Raw genomic sequence first — 22,738 nt, 5'->3', positions numbered from 1 at the left:
GTAGTTGATTGGAAGTGGAGGGGAAGTTCTCGGAGGTATTTTCAACTATAATATTAAAGGAACCGTATGTAAGAAATTCAATTCAATTAATCATAAAATGGCCCTGATTTGTCACTAGACATTAGGAAATCATGCTAATTTCAAATACTTATATCACTGACAACAGTAGTCCGGCCAGGATATCCTCATTTAAAAAAGTGAAGTTGCAGCCCTCAACTGATGTTGATGTTTAAATATTTGTGTTTTAGCCTGATCCGCCACCCTCCACCTATCTAGTAATCACAAAGTCAGTAGTGTTTCGGCATCTGGGTTGCCAGCTCTGCTCTAGTTACCACATCTGCGGTGTAGGCTACACCGCTCTACAGTATTTTGAAAGTGATTGTAGTACCAGTTTTGGCCAAAATCCTACATACGGTTCCTTTAAGGTATATCATGCATCTTTGCAGAGGCAAGCGCTTTCTTAATGACGTTGCGTTCCGAGACAAGAAAGCACTCACACGTGGGTTCATACGTACATTTGCATTCAGTTGGTCTACCACGCCTACTCCCGCTGTTTTACAGAAATAGCCATGATTCCCCATTCCAAAAATGACAACTTTACTTCATTGTTAGTCTATATGAAAAGCGGTTGTTCACTTTGTGTGAATGACGCTATTTTCCGCGTCTTTTTTATTCCAACCGTGGGCATTTTGGAGCAGAAACGAGAACGCGCACACATCCTGAATTACTTACACCTGGCTTGACATAGTTGCTCCTACTCATCTTGGATTGGCGTTAGTGAAACGAGTTTAGCTAGGATGACCAGACAACGCTATGTCAAACCTCGCTTTATCACTTATCTTGGATGTCTTAATGCTGCCTTTGTGAAATACCCCTCTGGGGTGCGTTGCACAAAAGCAGAATTAAGACATCCGGGATAAGTTACTGAGCTGCGCTCAATGAATCCAAAATAAGAGCGTACAGGCTTAATTGGTTGCACAAAGACCAAGCCAGGATGAGCAGACACGGATTCATCAAGCCAGGTGAAACCTATCCTGGATAAGTGCGCGCTCACGGCTCCCTCAAATAGACCCCGCCACCGATCACAGATTCACTGATTCACCATGGCAACTAGCGGCTTCATTGCTTCTTCTACGGTGTGAAGTAGGTAGCGATAGCCTTTTCACAACAGCAACAAACAGCAACACCTCTGTTTAGGAGAATATTGCAACTAGTTCCGCGACCACCACGTGCGAAATGGTTAGGCACTCCCGTGATGTCACATTGTCGCATGACAGGTCGGGAATGGCGAGTAGGCTATGTAAAAGTTAATTAATGATCACAAACGTTTAAATAATGACAATGGGTCTAGGTATATGTGATAACAATGTGTAGTGGGCAGTGGAATAATTATTGGTTTCCGTTTGTGGTGACTGCTGACTGAGATAAGGGATGAGATTAAATAGATCCTGGAACTTAGCCTGGTCGAGCAGGCTAGCTCCAAAGAATAAATCGCCATGGTAACATATACCATAACATATCCTGCTGCCCCCTATCCCGCTTTTGTGCAACTGGATCACGGATAAATTGAGCCAGGATAACCAAGATATCCCGGCTTAATCCCTTATCCTAGTTTTGTGCAATAGGCCCCTGGTGGCACAGAAAACATCATTAAGCTAACGGTCAACTATTTGTTTTCATTTCAAAATATCTGAGTATATTTTGAACGTTTACACTGGAAACCCTCTAGGAACAGAGTGAAAGGGTCTTTATGTGTAAAAGAGTCTAATAAAATAAATTCTCTCTGATATGTGAATGCACCTACAGCCTCTGTCACTAATAGTACTGTAGCTGGCCAGACCAACTCACCGGAAACTATATAGGCGCTGGAAATATGACAGCAGTTATGGAAAAGAGTGACACTGGATACAAGACTGACAGAGTTACATGGCACTGACAATGAGTGGAAACTGGCTAGTGAGAACATTACCGACCAGTGGAAATATGAGTAAATATCGCCGCCATGCTGTGAAAATGCTTTATTAAAATATTAATTATATACAAACTTTGTTCCAGAATATATCAGCAGTATGGGAATCACCCATGGGAATCTTTCCGTCTGAATCATTTTGTTCTCTATGCCATGAGCTATGTGCTCCATCCCTGTTCTGTCAGAATAAAGGGATAAAGGGAAGGAAAGGAGAGGGGCTAAATAGTATGACATCAGTACTGTAGGTGTTAATCAGACATATCCTAACATTATATAATCTAAAATAGTTTAATTTTGGTTGTGACATCTGACCTGCTGTGTGAGTCATATATAAGTATAAGTATATATACTCTTTTGATCCCGTGAGGGAAATTTGGTCTCTGCATTTATCCCAATCCGTGAATTAGTGAAACACACTCAGCACACAGTGAACACACAGTGAAGTGAAGCACACACTAATCCCGGCGCAGTGAGCTGCCTGCAACAACAGCGGCGCTCAGGGAGCAGTGAGGGGTTAGGTGCCTTGCTCAAGGGCACTTCAGCCGTGCCTACTGGTCGGGGTTCGAACCGGCAACCCTCCAGTTACAAGTCCGAAGTGCTAACCAGTAGGCCACGGCTGCCCTGTTATAGTTATAGTCCTACAGCACAGTCTTATCCCTACAGCACAGTTATAATCCTACAGCACAGTTATAACCCTATAGCACAGTCACATTCCTACAGCACAGTTATAACCCTACAGCACAGTTATAATCCTACAGCACCGTTATAATCCTACAGCACAGTTATAACCCTACTGCACATAATCCTACAGCACAGTTATAATCCTATAGCACAGTATTAACCCTAGAGCAGTTATAGGGCCCTATCATGACAGTCAAAAGCGCATCGTCTCTTGTCAAAAGCTTATTCAAATTTAGTAGGATGTCCAGTCCACATTGGGAGGGTTTTCGTTATCAAACGTTGAGCTCATGGCGCAACAAGGTGTTCCTAGGTTTTTTAATCAGTCATGGGTGTGTTTGGGGCGTAACATCATTTAAACCAATGAGAATGACATCTGTCATTCCCTTCAACAATGCAAAGCACGATGTCAAATAAATGCATCTGTATTTTGACATTCAACGGCGCATTTGAAGGAGGCTGCTTGCGAGACCGTATGGAATAGTCATTCCATTAAACCATGCTTTACTAAAACCTAGCATAGCCTTCACGCATTTGCACTCCTCTATTATTTGAACTCATTGGCAATGTGAAACTAACTTCACCATGGTGTTAGTCAGCGACAAGACAGTTATATGCAGTTACTTTCACTATTGACTGACAATGGGTTACCATCAAAAACATAGGCTGGAAAAAGCAACACTTACCCTAATATTGCTTAAATGACTGAATGAAAAACCATATATCCTGCAGAGGAGTTGCTTATATCTCGTGACAGTGTGTCTTCAGCTGTGCTCTCGCCTCTCCCCTAATCACTTTTAACCATCATTACCAATTTGCAAATAATGGTGAATAACTACTCTTGAGATGTACAGTATTTCGTAATATCTTTATTCTAATTATGATTCGCATTGTAATTGTGCAATTTGTAATGTTTTGCATGGACGTGCGCTGGTGTGCGTTCATGGATAATAGAAGGATGGTGCGTTGTGCACCCGCCAATATGACTGTTGACAATGCGCTCTTAAAATAACATATAAACAACTCGCCATAGACTTCTGACCAGGTGTACAATAGCGATTTTTAGAATGCGCTAAGCAACTCCCTAAGTTGTTAATTGCCACACCCCTGGGCGCATTGTTTAAAAAATAAACGTGCAAAATAAGAAAATATACTTTGTGCCGGGTGGAAAACGAGTTTTGTGCCATGCGCCAGGGTGCAAAATATGGCCCATAATCCTACAGCACAGTTATAATCCTATAGCACAGTTATAATCCTACAGCACAGTTATAATCCTACAGCACAGTTATAACCCTACTGCACAGTTCTAATCTTATAGCACAGTCACATTCCTACAGCACAGTTATAATCCTACAGCACAGTTATTGGACAGCACAGAGGAGATCAGGGCGTGGCGCTGCAGCAGTCGGACCCAGTGGAGATCAGGGCGCTGCAGAGTCTCTATGAATCTCCTCAGGGTCTCCTGTTAGCGCAGCTTTCTGCCACATGGAGGCGCTGCAGCAGAGTCTCTATGAAGCTCCTCAGTGTCTCCTTACTGCACATCTCATGCTGAGCAGCTAATGCCAGCCAGCTCTGCATACCCAAGACCTCACTGTAGGACACACATACACACAACAGAGACATACACACACACACACACAGCAGAAACATACACAGACATTTAAAGAGAGGAGACATCGCTGCTGAAAAAAACAGACTTACCAGCTTAATGTGGTTTGCTGGTTGACCAGCTTGTTTGACCACCCTATGATGGTTGACCTGCTAGACCAGCAAAACTCTTGCGAGTGTGTGTGTGTGCATGTGTGTGAGTGTGTGTTTGTGAGTGTGCGTGGGTGTGAGTGTGTTTGTGCATTTGTGTGTTTGTGTGTGAGCATGCATGTGTGAGTTTGTGTTTGTGTGTGTGCGTGGATGTGAGAGTGTGTATGTGTGAGTGTGTGTGCGAGTGTGTGTGTGTGTGGGGGTACACCTCTCTCGCTGCTCCAGCTGGTGCTGTGAGCTGGCCAGCTGTTGTCGTAGTGATGCGATCACCATGGCAGCGGAGTGGACCTGCCTGCTGAGCCTGTGTTGCTCCTCTAACAGCAGGGGGCACTGAGCATGCTCAGAATGCAGCTGCTGCTCTGCCCTCTTCAGAGCCACCCACAGACGCACCTGTAGCCCCGCCTCCATAGACACGCCCCCAGAGGTGTGATCCAATGGGGAGGGAGGGGGATGGGCCTTTGCTGCTGTGGTTAAGGGTGTGGGGGCGGGGTGTAGCTCTAGGAAGGCAGGCCTATCATCTTCTAGGCTGGGGGGCGTGGAGATGGGCGGAGCTCTGGACACAGGTGGTGTGGAGAAGGTGTGGCTGAACTGCAGGTGAGTCCGGAGAGCGGTCAGGCTGCGGAAGCGCGTGCTCTCCCCACAGCGTGGGCAGCGGAACGGTAGCACCGCCACGCTCCGACACGCTGGAGCCTTCCACAGTCGTTCACGCCCACAGGGCCGCCGCCCAGCCAGCGTCTGCATGGGCTCCGCCATCCCTCAAACCTGACCAGGAGAGAACGCAGCTGTCACCAGACAGGAAGTTAGAAAGAAAATATGTATAACAGGAAGCACAAGATATAGCCTAAGAGGTTTTAAAGGTGTCAGTCAGGGATTTTATGCGATTTCAAACTCTTAACATTTTTTGTCACATTCAGCAATCATCTCACAATCACTAGCTGCCCATTCTGTGAGTTCACTGTAAAAAAAAAAACAGGTCTCTAAAGGCAGCCCAGGGGGGTATTCCATAAACCTCGCTAAAGGCCAAACCTGGCTTATTTCGGTAAGTCTCGCTAATTTTAGTGAGAGTTCTGTTCCATTAGTGTGGTTTATGTGAATCCCGGCTTGAAAACTGGGAATTTATGCCACACAACTAGCCTGGTCCGTAGCCTGTTAACTTTCAAGCTTAATCAAGCTGTGCTGCAAAAAAAACATCAGTTGGGAAACTCTGATGTCCCAAAAGACGGTTCCGTCAACCTGTGCTTTTATGTTCCATCACCTGTAGCCTACAACGTGAAAAATAGAAGTTGAAACTTTTCTCCGACAGTGTCACCAAGCATCGATTTACATATTCACTAGTTCTGAAGAATTTATGAAAATGAATGAACCGAAAATATGAACTTTACGCGTGTGGTAGAAATGTTGCTACTCTGTCTCATGCGTTCTGTGATGGTGTAACACGTAGCACCACGGCATAGCAATCGTGTGTTTTCTCAGGTTCGCTTCCCACACAAAGCTTTTACAGCTTATCACCTTGATAATGACAATGGCAATCTAAATTAGGCTATACTCTCTAATGAAAGACATGTCCTACTGTTGATAAAGCCTACCCACAAACAAAGACGAGACCCTGAATGGAACACTGGGGATAGGGTGAGCTATACCCCTCTGGTGTGTTTTGTTTGGTCCTTGGTTATAATATAATGTATAATGTTTTTTGCTCAAAAATGTCTGCTAATGAATGTAAACATAAACACAAACAAATGCAACTTCCTGTGCCTTTTATTGTTTATTAAGAATAATATTTTAATATTATTTACTTCCTGTGCCTTTAAATGTATGACATAATAGAAATGCTTGTTTGCTGCATTGTTTCCCCATTTGAACATAAGTTCAAAATAACAGATTTTATCCCCTTACCCAAGTTATCATGACTGTTAATAGTTATTATGGGTGACTGAGGACATGTATCAGTGTAAAGCATATAGCCACCAGAGGGCGACACTGACTCAGTGCATAAATCTACAGCAAGTTGTTGCGTTACCAAAGAGGTGGCGCTAGCCAGGCTAGGTATTACTTCTGTTGACTTTTAAAATCTCACTTTGAAGGAGTTGTCAGGTCACTTTATTTCTAAAACCCCTTCACACGGACCTTGTGAAACAACACAACATAGGAAAGAGCTGCCCATAGCCTACCCTTTTACAAGTCCTCGACCCTTATGCGGCACACGATATGATCCTGTTAATCCAGCTTCTGTGTTGCATTATGAGAGGCCCAGAAAAACGCAGAAATTTGCAGTAGCAAAACTTATCCTTCATTTATCAATGTCGTTACATGATTCAGGATCCGATCTAAACGCATTTTCATTACAGAGATTGCAATCCTGTTAATGTTAGATCGCTCAGCGTTTCCGTCCTCGAGCATGTATTTGATGAAAGTCATAATTTATAAATCTTGAATTTAATTTCCTAAAAATGTAATTTCTTTGGCAAAGGTTTACACATGATATCGACAAATATCCGTCGAAGACATACGACGACTAGGCTTCTTGAATCAGACCACACTTCCTCACTAAACTACGCTACCCAAAATTCATCGGTGTCAAAGACGTTGTTTCCTGGTTCTTTCCCGTCTGCCTTTGCGTTTGTTTTAAATAACGAGCGCCATTTCACCGACAGGCGTTTTGACAACACTACAAGAAGCAAGGACCAGTCTGTTCGCTTCGGTTTGAGTGTACGCTTTGAGTTAACGCTAGTTACAGTTTGTAGCGACTTAACATACCCATAGACTGACATTAAATAACAAGGCTTTCTGCACGGTAAGAATAACGTCAACGTCAATTAAAATGTCCAGTTGCGAGCATAGCTAACGTTGTCTTAGCTTTACAGGCCGTGTACTACAACTAACATTAAGTTACGAACGTTGCCTGTAGATTGCTAACGTTAACTAAACGTTAACTTACATAAACTAGAATTGAAGTTGAGTAGGCTAACATTAAATTCAGGAGTGAACAAAGAAGCCACAATGGAAGTTAACTAAGTTAACGTTAAGTCATAACATGCTATAACTAACGTTAACAATTAAGACAGAGTAGTAGTAAATAACGTTGAACTTCTCTAGCATGAGATACTAGAACGAAGTTGATGAACACATTAACGGGTAGAACTAATCGAATAGATCAGCAAGTGTTGGCGATTTGTTGAGGAATACAGTGATACCTCAAACGTGTGTGTGTGTGTTACAGTGTTGCAGAACTGTTAATGTGAGGTGTGTGTTACAGTGCTGGAAAACTGTTGATGTGAGGTGTGCAAAAGTGTTGGGGAACAGTGTTGATGAGGTGTGTGTATGCTTACAGTGATGGTAGAATGTGTTGATGAGGTGTGTGTATGCTTACAGTGATGGTAGAATGTGTTGATGGGGTGTGTGTTTGCCTGCAGTGCTGGGAAGCTGTGTTGATGAGGTGTGTGAAGACAGAAGATTTTGTCCGGAGGATTTCCACCTCAGCGGATGCTGTGGCTTTGCACAATGAGCTTGAGGTGACTGAAAACACACACACACACACACACACACACACACACACACACACACACACGTGCACTTGATATTTGCCTGTCAGCATATTAGGCCAGATATGTGGTCCATTCATGCCATCTGGGAATGCAAGGGGCCGCCCCCATGATTACATTGTTTTTCCCACTTCGAGTGTTCATGTGCTTGGTGCATTGCCGTCGGAATGTGAGAAAAACATGGATGCCACAACAAAGGTTAAAACATACGCTCACTAATAAACAACTGTATATGGTGCAAGACGCTTGTGAAAGAAGGATATGCAGCTTTCAAGTGTCAAAAACGGCAAATTCCCAAGTTCAGATTAAAATGGTTGGACATGAAAGTCCAATGAACTAAAAAGTGACGACGAACCCACAACCGTGCAACTCCGTTAGCACATTTCCCCCAGCTTCCCACCTCTTATTCCCACTTTCCCAGCTTCCCACCTCTTATTCCCACATGAGGTGACGTGAATGATTATGATATACAGTAGACCCTACAGTAGTAGATAGATGGATAGATAGATATTTTATTCATCCAGAAGGGACATTTTAGGCATCTAGTAGGTTATACAACCATAACACAACAAACACACATAGATCTCACATAAAATCACTGCACCCCACAATGCGAGGGATTTATTGTGAGGGAACGCAAAAGCATTGCGAGGGAATGCAAATTTACGTACAATTAAGTTTTTCCAACCGGCGCGGCCGTATTTCAGCCGTGCGCGTGTAGCTGATATTTTCTGACTGGTTAGTATGGCATGCGAGATTGAAAGCAGTAGGGATGAGCTAGAAGTCACGACCAGGTAACAGGTGTGTCACAAGGTTGATGGAATACCCCCCAGGTGGCAGGTGTGTAGCAAGGTTGATGGAATACCCCCCAGGTGGCAGGTGTGTAGCAAGGTTGATGGAATCAGGGCTTAAAATTCATTTTTCAAAATGGGGGGGGGGAATTCCCCCACCACCCTGACGTCATCAGTAATATATACTGCAGTGGGATCATTCACAACAGTGGACATCCTAGATTCTGCTTGACTCTCTCCACACACACACACAAACACACACTGAAAATGATGGCTTATGTGATATGTTTCTATTTCATATATTTTTTAATTCATATAGAGTGTATTTAGTTAATAATGTATTTTTTAATGTATAGCATTTCACTAGTAATTACTAGTAGCTAAACATATTTAGTAATTTGAATGCTTCATTTTGACGTTTAACCTATAACACTTAGGCATATCTTTAATGTGGTGTGTAGGTCTAATTGAGTGCACATTGGTGATGAGTAGGTGTAATTGAGTGCCTGTCACTTTAAGAAAATACGTGAGAGTAATTAGCCTCCCTTCAGCCTGACGGTTTTAGGCTAGTCGCTAGTGAATAAAAGTTGTGCATAGTGCATAAGGATATGTGGATGCAAATAATTATGTTTTCTATGTCATTAGATACAATAAATGTTCAAAAAACTAACAATTCGAAGACAATCTTTCTGGGATCAAGTGTTGACATGACCTGAGCTAGCAGGATAGTTACCAAGGAGCTCTTTCCAGATGTAAAAGTTTGCCATGGTTGCGTAGCCTATTTGCGTAAGCGCAAAGTGGTTCTCTCTCTCTCTCTCTCGCCGTGTGTGTGTGTGTCTGCGTCTGCATGAGGCTATGTTCAATTCAACTCTGTAGTTGATCCGTCCGGTCAATAGCACGCCATTCACGCCACTATATTAACGTCACCAGACATGCTGTAAAAGTGTATGCGGGAATTTCTCGCATTATGATGGCTAGAGTTGCGGGACTTGAACAAATTATGCGCAATACCTGCAATCCCGCAGTGAAATTTAAGCCCTGTGGAATACCCCCCGGGTGGCAGGTGTGTAGCAAGGTTGATGGAATACCCCCCAGGTGGCAGGTGTGTAGCAAGGTTGATGGAATACCCCCCAGGTGGCGTGTGTGTGTGTGTGTGTGTGTGTGTGTGTGTGCGTGTGCGTGTGCGTGTGCGTGCGCGCGCGGAGAGAGCACAGGACAAGGAGAAGCCGTGTCAGTGCCACTGCATGTAGACCTAACTGTTAACTAACGAAAGAAGATCATATCTACATAAAATAGAAACGTATAAGAATCATTAAATGTTTACAAGGCTGGAAGTTCAACAAATATAGGTCTACTAATGTGATTAAAATAGTTAAATAAAAAATATTTCATTCATCAGTCTTATTCAATGACCTAATGCCATCATAACATAAACTGTTCTTTCCTGGAGCCCAGGCCTATGTTTAACTTATCTAATTTTGTGTTAGGTCTACTAATGTGATTAAAATAGTTAAATAAAAAATATGTCATTCATCAATCTTATTCAATGACCTAATGCCATCATAACATAGGCCTGGGCTCCAGGAAAGAACAGTTTATGTTTAACTTATCTAATTTTGTGTTGGTCATACTATATTGCTTGTCTTTGTTGAATAAGACAGAAGATAAAGAGCTTAAAAATAATCGCATATCGCATCGCAATCGCAATATTGGTGAGAAAAATCGCAATTAGATTTTTTTTCAAAATCGTTCACCCCTAGTTCACTCATAAATTAACAGGACAACATCAGACCTCGTTAGTTAACAGTTAGGTCTACATGCAGTGGCACTGAAACGGCTTCTCCTTGTCCTGTGCTCTCCGCGCGCACGCACACACACACACACACACACACACACACACACACACACACACACACACACACACACACACACACACACACACACACACACACACACACACACACACACACACACACACACACACACACACACACACACACACACACAACCGCTCCTCTCCTCTGTTGGCTACTTGCACGTGAAACAAACTACTCTTGTTTACGTTTTTTGCTTCTTCATTGTGAAGAATCGTGGCGCCCCCCACCCAATCCCAATCCTCCCCCACCTTTTTTATGCAGCCCTTGCCACTTAATCTACTAAACCCCTCTTCTACTGCACTTTTTACCCCCCCCCCCCCCCCCCCCCATTTCTTACTTCCAGTAACTATATGCATGTGACAATAAACTTCCTTGTATCCTTGTATCAGACAATAGCAGCCCGACAAGTCGGCATGTCATATAGCCCACATCCTAAATAAACTTAAAAGGCTTATTAACGCATACAATGTGAATGAAAATAGCATAGTAAGATAATGAAGAAGTCGGCTATTGGGCAGCCTAGGCTACTTGAGTTATTTCTCTGTGACTAAATAATCAATTTTGGACGTTTATCTGCTTTGCTGTTTTATTCTGAATCTCTCCTCGCAAGGAAGACCATCAAATGGCTTTACACAACTGAAACAAAAGCAGGTCACAAACTCAAGAGCTATATTTATGGTTTTATTTACAGTAGGCTATGTACATATTTATATAAATAAAGACTATATATTATATTTAAATATTTATATATATTTACTATATATCAATATTTAGTATATTTAGTCTTTATTTACAGTAGTCTTTATGCAAAGACAAATAGAAAATGACTGTATTGTTGACAAATATATCAGAATTTGAGCCGCAGCTTGCCTCTCATCTTCACCTGCCAACACTCTGCAAAGCACGGACTGACTCCTTTGTAGTCTTGGCACAATCGCCTCTGGTGTATGTGTGTGTATGTGTGTTTGAGTGAGGTTGTTTGTGTGTGTGTGTGTGTGTCTGTTTGATTAAGGGTTTGGTGTGTGTGTGTGTGCAGTGTTTCCTCTATGTTTATTTCAACATGGCGGCCCGCCACGGTTTAATTAATACCCCCACGGTATCAGAATCAGGGCAGACGCACAATGTAGTTGCAGTTGCTTTTTAAATAATCCTGCCGACGTATCCTCCCCTGCTGGCTGCCGCTCACATTGCAATTTAGTGTCTGGAAGCATAGTAGGCTAAATGCCCTCCGCTGGCTGCTGAAAATTGCAGTTTAACAATAAACAGCAATTCTAATCCGAGGTACCCGTCTAGTTTTATTCCAAATATATTGTTTTTTATAGATGTTAGTGGCATGCGCTATCAAGAGCTTCCATGTGCTACGCATGTTTGTCAACATCGAAAAAACAAAAATTTTCGCACAACTTGGTGGAAAGGTGTAGCACAGGCTAAGGAAAACCCATTAATTTCTGAAGCTGATCATATTAAAAGTATTTCCCATATCGTAGCCTATTAGCTCGCTCGCAACAACAGCAAAAATGAAGAGAGTGGATGTCTCCGCGAAGACACCGCTGTTACATTAGATGCGCACTCAATCACGAATCGACACAGTAAAAATGCAACGACTGGTAGTAACGAAGGTAAATGGCAAAACTTGGCCAAAAACATTTTGTATGCACTCGCGGTGATGGCCTAGTAGGCTTAATGTGAATTGCAGACTATAAAGTAAAGGAGATTTGCACCAAATAAATGCAGTGTGGTTTAATGCATGGGTTAACGTGACGTGAGTCAGACAGAAGATGGGCCTGTCTTTAGTTACTGAATCCTGTCCCTCTCAAGTCACGTTAGGCTAAATGGTGTGATTAGCTAGAACTATAAAAAAATAAATAAAAAAACAGGTGCTGCCGCCACTGTTAAAAAAAAAAAAATCTAGCGGAAACACTGGTGTGTGTGTGTGTGTGTGTGTCTGTTTGATTAAGGGTTGGTGTATGTGTTTGCTTGAGGGGTTGTGTGTGTGTGTTTGAGTGACGTGGCATTCCTTTCCTCTCCCTGCAGGGCTTTCTGGGTAGTGGAGGCGGGCCTCACACTCGAGCTGTGTGTGACCGCATTATCCATGCGTGCTACCAGAGGCTGGGGCTTGGAGCACATCTAGAGGCGGGGCTTGTCCAGAGTGTGGTGCGATTGGTTCAGCTGGCAGTGGGCGGGTACAAGCAGGTGGAAGGGGTGCGGCCGAGTGCGCCTCTCTACCTGGAGAAGATGCTGTTCCACATCCTACAGGTGAGGCCTCCTGATCACCATGTGCTGTTCAGCTGTTCCCTCTATGGACATTTGCTTGTGCATACACATGCAGGTATAGGTGCATAGGTATAGGTACATACACATGCAGTTATAGGCACACATGCAGGTATAGGTACATACACATGCAGGTATAGGTGCACATGTAGGTATAGGTACACATGCAGGTATACATACACATGCAGGTATAGGTACATACACATGCAGGTATAGGTACATACACATTGCAGGTATAGGTACATACACATGCAGGTATAGGTACATACACATGCAAGTATAGGTACACATGCAGGTATACGTACACATGCAGGTATACGTACACATGCAGGTATAGGTGCACATGCAGGTATAGGTACACATGCAGGTATACATACACATGCAGGTATAGGCACACATGCAGGTATAGGTGCACATGCAGGTATAGGTGCTGCAGGTATAGGTGCATACACATGGAGATGGGTCATTCCACGTCAATTCAACCAGAGCCCATGCACTTAGGTCTCAAAGAAAAAATTACCAGGTGTACCTATGTTACCCAGGAGACACACTGTAAAATGACTCTTATGTAAGATCAATACTTTCCAAGATACAGTCAGTTTTACAGGGGGAGGGGGGTGTCGATTTTGTTCGGCCTTTTTTTGGTCAAAGTTCACAAGCCCACAGTGCAAGAACTAAACCATGTAGGAGGCTCAAATTGTGCATGCTGGTACATAAATAGGAATAGTATGTAGCAAAATTGTCACGTTTGGTCTGGATAATCCTGCATGGTCATAGCTGTCCCTCAAAGTTGATACAAATTTTATTGGAGTTCTGGGCTCTGTTTAGGCCTTCAGAAGACATATTTGTACTCAACATAGGCTCTTGATTTATTTTCCTTACTGAGATAAGCAGAAACACTCTCACAAAAAACAATGAACAGAAAATAAATTCCTTCAGGGTCTGAACAGCAGACCTTACAAGTCTGAAAAATCATTTTGGTTCTCATTTTCAGAGCACCCAAACACCTTGTGGGAATATGCAAATATTTTTTTTATATTTTTGTCTTTATTCTCCATGATCCTTTCTTTTTAAAAACACCAATTTGACTTGTCTTATGCAAATCTTTCTTTTTCACTTTCCAACCTGAACATGGGCAAAATGCACCATTGAGATCAATATGTTTTGTATACCACACACACATACACAGACTGATGCTGCTCCTGTTTTCCTGCAGAAACTAATGAAGGTGGGCAAGCAGCACTGTGCTGATCTGGCACTGCTTCTGTTTCAACGGCTGAAGGCGACAGATTCACAGGTGAGACACCAGGGGCTCAGGATTTGAAGGGTTAGCTTCAGCCACTTAGCATGCCATTTGGCCGCTGACATTTTTGAAAACATGGCGTTACATGGTTGCAACTTCTGGCACCAGTTTTTACATGCTGATTGGTAGATGACAGCTCATGCACGAGTTTAGCGTTGGGCACGAGCGTCCTCGCGCGTCCACGTTGGTTTGCATTTCTGGAAGACGACAAATAAAACAACTAACTACTTGGATTAAGCTACTGATACTTGACTTAATGCCTACATGGTTAGGCTGTATTATACCGGACTTTGTGGTAAATAAAAGAAAAAAGTAAATGTTGTCATATCAGGCTATTATTTGCCTTATGTGTGGGTTGACAAGGTAACTGACTATGACCATACATTTTAGCAGATGCATAGCAATGACCTATATCCAATTATTAGCCTACTCATTGCGTTGTGTATGGAAACTATTTTAAAACGCACAGTCTGTAGTTCCTACCTGTAGTCCATGACAACGCAACGTCTGGATCATGTAACCTATGTCTCCCGAAGTGATTTAAAACTAAACAAATGTCAATGACTTATTTAGTTTGCTTTCTTGCAACATTGACTATGGGATTAGGCTATGCATTTGATTTAAATGGCCAGGCTGCCAGTCGAGGCAAAAGCCAAATATCCAACAACAGTTGCAGACTCTTGAAATGCCTGCTCGAACCACAATACCCGAGGGATGTGCGCTTCTATCGGTAAGTTGCGTTGGCTTCATTTCGTCTGCCTGCAAATGTAGCCTAGGTTTAACAAGCTGCAAATTCACACTGGGTGCAGCAAAAATCCCAGCTATCCACAAGTTTCCTACATCCCATGTCTACTTAGTTATAGTCATTTTCGTTGGATAGCCTACTGCGTAATAGGCCTACAACCTGGCCAAATATAGCATTTAGGAATCATTATTTGTGTAGCCTAAAGTAACTCAATATTGATTGTTTATTTGCATTGTTTATTATCACATATGAACATCACATTAAATAACCTAGGACTTCAGAGACAGGGCAAACTTCTACCACCATTCTCAAAATGTTATCCCAACCAATGAAATAAATTTGCGCTTATAACGAGGTGAAGTGAAGCGTGTTCCCGAACAACATCTTTTTCCTTTGAGGGAATGTCCAATCTTCATCAACGACATACCGTTGTACCTTACGTTGTCTCCGTCTGTAACGTGGAATCCAATAGGCTAATTCTAGCTGGTGCCGGAAAAGAACACTCATGAAACGCCATTTTCGCAAAGATGGCTGCGGTCAATTTCAAACTTTTTTGGCTGAAGTAGCTAGCCTAGCATGGGCCATTGAAATGAATGGGGGCGGGACTTAGTCACTCTCTCCAGTTATATATAATACCTCCATGTGAGACACACACACACACACACACACACACACACACACACACTCCCTTGCCTAAGTACCTTTACTCATGGACGTCTGTTCCCTCGGTTTTTTGCTTCTTAAAGCCGTGTTCACATTTGTGTTCACATCATCTGTTATACATTATAATTCTGTAGAATAGATTGTATTTGTGTTCTACATTACAATTCTGTAGAATATATTGTATTTGTGTTCTACATTATATTCCTGTAGAATACATTGTATTTGTGTTCTACATTATAATTCTGTAGAATAGATTGTATTTGTGTTCACATCATCTGTTCTACATTATAATCCTGTAGAATAGATTGTATTTTCAAAACAGTACTGAGGGTTTACTCACACCACTATTTTGGTCAATACTGTGAAATTAATGTGTGTGTGTGTGTGTGTGCGTGTGCGTGTGCGTGTGCGTGTGCGTGTGCGTGTGCGTGCGTGTAAGGAGGAGGAGTACCAGGCGTTGGTGCAGAACTGTTTTGCGCTGCTGTGGAATGCTGCAGGTGGTGTGCGGGAGTCGCACACACCTGAGCCGACAAACACACCTGCGCCGACACACACACTGCGTGTGAGGCTGGAGGCGCTGCGCTTCCGGCTGTTGCAGGAGAGTGTGTGTGTGCTGGGCGGCCCCTCCAAAGGGTGTGTGTATGTGGAAGAGGCTCTGATCCAGTACAGACGGGCCTGCGGCAGCCTCACACACACACACGCCGTCACCATGCTGCGGCTGCTCCAGGAGTGTGTTCTGGGTCCGCTGTGGAGCGTGGAGGAGTGTGTGAGTGACCTGGGTCCGCTGTGTTTGCTGACAGTCAAGGTTTGTAAAATGCTTTGTGGGGCAGAGCTCTGGGATTTGGCCAATCAGCAAGTGGCGGAAGCGGAGGGGCGTGTCCAGGGGCAGAGGGAGGAGCTCTGCTCAGCCTTGCAGCTCTGTGGTTGGTCGGTTCAGCTGCACCGCCTTTTGCGCACTTCAGAGTCAGACGGAGGCCACACCTATGCAGCATGTGCGCGGCTGCTTAGCAACCTATCCGTCACCATGGAGACCCACAGCCAGCCAATACTGGAGGCGTGTCAGCTGGTTGTCTGGGCAACTGAGACGGGCCCCAGAAACGGCATGGAGGCGGCTACACTGCTGGCGTGCCTGAACTTCCTGAAGCAGCACCAGCAAACCATACTGGTACACACACACACACACACACACACCAACAAACCATACATGCACTCCAGATGGTACACACACACACATACACCAACAAACCATACACACACTCTAGACGGTACACACACACACACACACACACACTAGGGATGCACGATATATCGGCGGCCGATAAGTGAAAAAATGAAAATATTATTATCGGTCAGATAACAGAATTCTGGCCGATAATTTGCGCCAATATTTATTTAAAGCCCTAATTTCTGTCTGGCTACGCTGAGCTACTTGAGCTTGGTTGGCTATACTTTTTTCTCAATATAATGTCAGCGGTGTGGATGTATTTCATCACTCTAACAAGATATGTGGATCTGCGTTGAATCTGCGCATCCCAAAATCCTCTTGTGAATGACCCGCCGTTTAACCTAAGCAGAGCGGAGCTCAGCCCTATCTAGAGCCGTCATGTGCTTGTGTGTTTGCACTTTACCGCGCTAGTCGGGGAAACAAATAAACAAACTCAACACACAAACACACCCAGAAGTGAGCAAACACAGCTACTCAAGGTTGTCATATCGGTATCAGGCATGAAAAAGTGCTATTGTGCCATCCTAATAGCTAGCACCACTTGAAACCAGATCAATCAATTGTGTTGGAAAACACAATTACAATTCAGCTCTACTGATCTACTGCTGCTACAAATCATGCTACAGTTACATGTGTCTTATAATTACAGATATATATTTTTTTATGTATTTAAAGTTATGTAAGGGATAATGTATAGAACGCCGGTCATTATTGGGAAAATAAGTCCCGACAGGGCGAACCGGACCCCGACATTATCACGCTTATTACACGGCTACTTGCCAAAACGAAACAACAGGGCTTAAATTTCATTGCGGGTATTGCGCATAATTTGTTCAAGTCCCGCAACTCTAGCCATCATAATTCGAGAAATTCCCGCATACACTTTTACAGCCTGTCTGATGACGTTAATATAATCATGAAGTGGCGTGAAGGCGGTGCTATTGACCGGACGGATCAAATACCGAGTTGAATTGAACATAGCCTCATGCAGACGCAGACACACACACACACACACACACACGGAGAGAGAGAGAGAGAGAGAACCACTTTGCGCTTACGCAAATAGGCTACTACGCAACCATGGCAAACTTTTACATCTGGAAAGAGCTCCTTGGTAACTATCCTGCTAGCTCAGGTCACGTCAACACTTGATCCCAGAAAGATTGTCTTCAACTTGTTCGTTTTTTGAACATTAATTTTATCTAATAACATTGAAAACATAATGAATTGCATCCACATATCCTTATGCACTATGCACAACTTTTATTCACTAGCGACTAGCCTAAAACCGTCTAAAAACTCTCACGTATTTTCTTAAAGTGACAGGCACTCAATTACACCTACTCATCACCAATGTGCACTCAATTAGACCTACACAACACATTAAAAATATGCCTAAGTGTTATAGTTTAAACGTCAATATGAAGCATTCAAATTACTAAATATGTTTAGCTACTAGTAATTACTAGTAAAATGCTATACATTAAAAAATACATTATTAACTAAATACACTACACACAATATATGAATTAACAAATATATGAAATAGAAATATAGCCTATCACATAAGCCATAATTTTCAGTGTGTGAGTCAAGCAGAATCTAGGATGTCCACTGTTGTGAATGATCCCACTACAGTATATATTACTGATGACATCAGGGTGTTGGGGGCCCCAAAATCAAACACTTTTGACTCTTTAGCCTACATAGCCTAGCCTATTTGTTACCGTACATCGTGGCATTTGCTGAGAAACAAATAGTTCGCAACAACACACGCTGAACTTGAATCAAACATTCTTTAGAACACAGCTGATTAACCGTCTGCTTTCACTTTTGAATGAAGTTCCAGTCCTTGCGTAGTGATATGAAAGACGTATCAGAAGCACAAAAGCCGTTGCCATTGACAGCGGTAATTATATGTTTGCAGCGGTAATTACATGAAAATATTTTACCGTAGAACTTTGGGAAATCCCATTCAAGCCAATGGAGCGTTCTACTAGCATTGTGAAGAGCCGTGTAATAAGTAAGGGATAATGTATAGAACGCCGGTCATTACTGGGAAAATAAGTCCCGACAGGGCGAACCGGACGCGGAGGGGTCTTGTTTCGCCCTGAAGGGACTTATTTTCCCATAATGACCGGCGTTCTATACATTATCCCACTTATTATACGGCTACCTGCCAAAACGAAAAAATAAACTCCACGATATGTCTCTTTACACTTATTTGTTACCGTTTCGTCGTGGCTTTTGCTGAGAAACAAATAGTTCGCAACACACGCTGAACTTGAATCAAACATTCTTTAGAACTCAGCTGATCTACCGTCTGCTTTCACTTTTGAATGAAGTTCCAATGGAAGAAGTGACCGGAATACTTGCGGAGTGATATGATCAGCAGCACAAAACCCGTTGCCATTGACAGCGGTAATTATATGTTTGCAGCGGTAATTACATGAATTTATTTTACCGTAGAACGTTGGGAAATCCCATTCAAGTCAATGGAGCGTTCTACTAGCATTGTGAAGAGCCGTATAATAAAGATCAATGCTACACATGTATGTCTCCCCACAGTTCTGGGGGGGAGACATACATGGGGGGGGTGCTCTATGGAGTGTGTGACTGTACATCTGTGCATTACAGCTGGTATTTTTCAAATGGATGTTGATCAGTTAGGCCTTCTGAGTGGTTTGTACATTTCCTAATTGAATTATACTCGATTGAAAGGGAAAATTGTAATCAATAGAACTCTCGTGTGTGTGTGTTTAGGTTTGTAATCAATACAACTCTTGTGTGTGTGTGTTTAGGTTTGTAATCAATACAACTCGTGTGTGTGTGTGTTTAAGTTTGTAATCAATAGAACTCTCTTGTGTGTGTGTTTAGGTTTGTAATCAATACAACTCATGTGTGTGTGTGTGTGTGTGTGTGTAAGTTTGTAATCAATAGAACTCTCGTGTGTGTGTGTTTAGGTTTGTAATCAATACAACTCTTGTGTGTGTGTGTTAAGGTTTGTGAGGCTCCAAACCTTCAGACTACCCTCTGCCAGAGCTTGTGTCAAGCTTTCAGCAGTACACACACTAGCCTGAAGAAATCAAAGGTGAGTGTGTGTGTGCAGGTGCTGATATTGTGTGTGTGTGCAGGTGCTGATATTGTGTGTGTGTGTGCAGGTGCTGATATTGTGTGTGTGTGTGTGCAGGTGCTTATATTGTGTCTGTGTGTGTGTGCAGGTGCTGATATTGTGTCTGTGTGTGTGTGCAGGTGCTGATATTGTGTGTGCGTGTGCAGGTGCTGATATTGTGTGTGTGTAGGCCTGTCACGATATTCAATAAATCAATTAATCGCATGATAATTAAAATTAGCTCGATAATTTTTCTGGCCACGATTAATGCCATTTGCATGCTTGTTTGTTTTCCTCGTCTCTCTCTCCCTCTCGGGTCCTTAGAGTAACCATGAGTGAACCCTCATGTCAGTCACTTGTCAGTCGCATGGTGTGTGGGGAGGCGGAACTACTGGCGTAGCCTACCACAGAGTGCAGCTAAAGAGCCGCGTGAGAAGTATACCGGTAGGCACTAGGCAGAGAGAAAGCTAGTTGCGAGTTCGAATAGGCTATGCCTATTCGAGACAAAAAAGATGGAATTGGTTTCTAAGCCAAACGCGACAGCTGCAGTGTGGGAGCATTTCGGATTTAAAGGGAATGCCCGTGGTGAACCACTGAACGTGTACGAGTCGGTGTGTCGCATTTGTTGGAAAACAGTCGCAATTAAAAGCGGCAACACATCAAACATGCATATGCATCTAAAACACAATCATCCGCTGCAGTTTTCCCAGTTGGGGAAAAAAAACACAACAAGTGGGCCGTCTTCCTCTTCCCGAGGAAAATTCTCAGAACGACAATATTATCGCTTATCGCAATAATTTCTGAGACAATTTATCGTCAAGCAAAATTTGTTATCGTGACAGGCCTATGTGTGTGTGCAGGTGCTGATATTGTGTCTGTGTGTGTGTGCAGCTGCTGATATTGTGTGTGCGTGTGCCAGTGCTGATATTGTGTCTGTGTGTGTTGTGTGCAGGTGCTGATATTGTGTGTGTGTGTGTGTGTGTGCAGCTGCTGATATTGTGTGTGTGTGTGTGTGTGTGTGTGTGTGCCGGTGCTTATATTGTGTGTGTGTGTGTGCGCGTGTGCAGGTGCTGATATTGTGTGTGTGTGTGTGTGTGTGCATGTGCAGGTGCTGATATTGTGTGTGTGTGTGCAGGTGCTGATATTGTGTGTGTGTGTGTGTGTGCAGGTGATGATATTGTGTGTGCGTGCATGTGTGTGTGTGCAGGTGCTGATATTGTGTCTGTTTGTGTGTGTGTGCAGGTGCTGATATTGTGTCTGTGTGTGTGTGTGCAGGTGCTGATATTGTGTGTGTGTCTGTGTGCAGGTGCTGATATTGTGTGTGTGTGTGTGTGTGTGCCAGTGCTGATATTGTGTCTGTGTGTGCAGGTGCTGATATTGTGTGTGTGTGTGTGTGTGCGTGTGTGCAGCTGCTGATATTGTGTGTGTGTGTGTGTGTGTGTGTGTGTGTGCAGGTGCTGATATTGTGTCTGTTTGTGTGTGTGTGCAGGTGCTGATATTGTGTGTGTGTGTGCAGGTGCTGATATTGTGTGTGTGTGTGTGTGTGTGTGCGCAGGTGCTGATATTGTGTGTGTGTGTGTGTGCCAGTGCTGATATTGTGTCTGTGTGTGCAGGTGCTGATATTGTGTGTGTGCGTGTGTGCAGCTGCTGATATTGTGTGTGTGTGTGCCGGTGCTGATATTGTGTGTGTGTGCAGGTGCTGATATTGTGTGTGCGTGCGTGTGTGTGCAGGTGCTGATATTGTGTGTGTGTGCAGGTGCTGATATTGTGTGTGCGTGCGTGTGTGTGCAGGTGCTGATATTGTGTGTGTGTGCAGGTGCTGATATTGTGTGTGCGTGCGTGTGTGTGCAGGTGCTGATATTGTGTGTGTGTGCAGGTGCTGATATTGTGTGTGCGTGCGTGTGTGTGCAGGTGCTGATATTGCGTGTGTGTGCAGGTGCTGATATTGTGTGTGCAGGTGCTGATATTGTGTCTGTGTGTGTGTGCAGGTGCTGATATTGTGTCTGTGTGTGTGTGTGCGCCGGTGCTGATATTGTGTGTGTGTGTGTGTGTGTGTGCAGGTGCTGATATTGTGTGTGTGTGTGCAGGTGCTGATATTGTGTGTGTGTGTGTGTGCAGGTGCTGGAGGGAGTGTGTTTGCAGCAGGTGATGGAGCGTCTGCAGGGTTCCGTTACTGAGCTTCTCCAGCACCTGCAGAAACTGGCCAATGAGAATCTCCTTCAGCATGCAGGTACCCTAACCCTAACGCCCACACACAGCAGGATAACGCCCACACAGCAGGATAGCGCCCACACATAGCGCCCTCACAGCAGGATAGCGACCACACAGCAGGGTAACGCCCACACAGCAGGATAGCGCCCACACAGCAGGATAACGCCCACACTTAGCGCCCACACAGCAGGATAGCGCCCACACATAGCTCCCACACAGCAGGGTAACGCCCACACAGCAGGATAACGGCCACACTTAGCGCCCACACAGCAGGATAGCGCCCACACATAGCGCCCACACAGCAGGATAGCGCCCACACATAGCGCCCACACAGCAGGATAGCGCCCACACATAGCGCCCACACAGCAGGATAGCGCCCACACAGCAGGGTAACGCCCACACATAGCGCCCACACAGCAGGATAGCGCCCACACAGCAGGGTAACACCCACACATAGCGCCCACACAGCAGGATATTGTGCTAGCTCGGTTCTAGCTCTAGCTATATCTATATCTGCTAGCTTTATATCTAGCTAGCTCGGTTAACGGGGCAAAATGAAATTATTCATTCCGTGTCCGAAAGAGTGTTTCATT

General features: G+C 43.8%; 2 protein-coding genes across 2 annotated transcripts in view; one reads left to right on the top strand and one right to left on the bottom strand.

Annotated features, from left to right (window-relative positions):
- Positions 1-3,500: 3,500 nt before the first annotated feature.
- Positions 3,501-6,938, bottom strand: znf365 (zinc finger protein 365). The gene is made up of 3 exons (XM_076287215.1): positions 6,577-6,938; positions 4,614-5,167; positions 3,501-4,238 (listed from the first exon to the last, which is right to left on the bottom strand). The coding sequence occupies exons 2-3, from the start codon at positions 5,156-5,158 to the stop codon at positions 4,100-4,102; spliced, it is 684 nt and encodes a 227-aa protein (XP_076143330.1). The 5' UTR covers positions 5,159-5,167; positions 6,577-6,938; the 3' UTR covers positions 3,501-4,099.
- Positions 6,939-7,073: 135 nt separating this feature from the next.
- espl1 (extra spindle pole bodies like 1, separase) overlaps positions 7,074-22,738 on the top strand; it is a 61,553-nt gene continuing 45,888 nt past the window's right edge. The window contains exons 1-7 of the mRNA XM_076287214.1: positions 7,074-7,199; positions 7,819-7,917; positions 12,650-12,871; positions 14,103-14,183; positions 16,037-16,762; positions 19,824-19,913; positions 22,053-22,164. Coding sequence (XP_076143329.1) covers positions 7,837-7,917; positions 12,650-12,871; positions 14,103-14,183; positions 16,037-16,762; positions 19,824-19,913; positions 22,053-22,164 — 1,312 coding nt within the window. The 5' untranslated portion in view covers positions 7,074-7,199; positions 7,819-7,836. The remainder of the gene's footprint in view (positions 7,200-7,818; positions 7,918-12,649; positions 12,872-14,102; positions 14,184-16,036; positions 16,763-19,823; positions 19,914-22,052; positions 22,165-22,738) is intronic.

Source organism: Alosa pseudoharengus, unplaced genomic scaffold (assembly GCF_046254945.1).
Source record: "Alosa pseudoharengus isolate Yale_2024_CS ecotype anadromous, Long Island Sound unplaced genomic scaffold, YU_APseudo_1.1 YU_APseudo_1.1_scf_16, whole genome shotgun sequence".
Lineage (NCBI taxonomy): Eukaryota > Metazoa > Chordata > Actinopteri > Clupeiformes > Clupeidae > Alosa > Alosa pseudoharengus.
The sequence above is the reverse complement of the archived record's forward strand: the minus strand, read 5'-3'. Positions and strand labels throughout refer to the sequence as shown.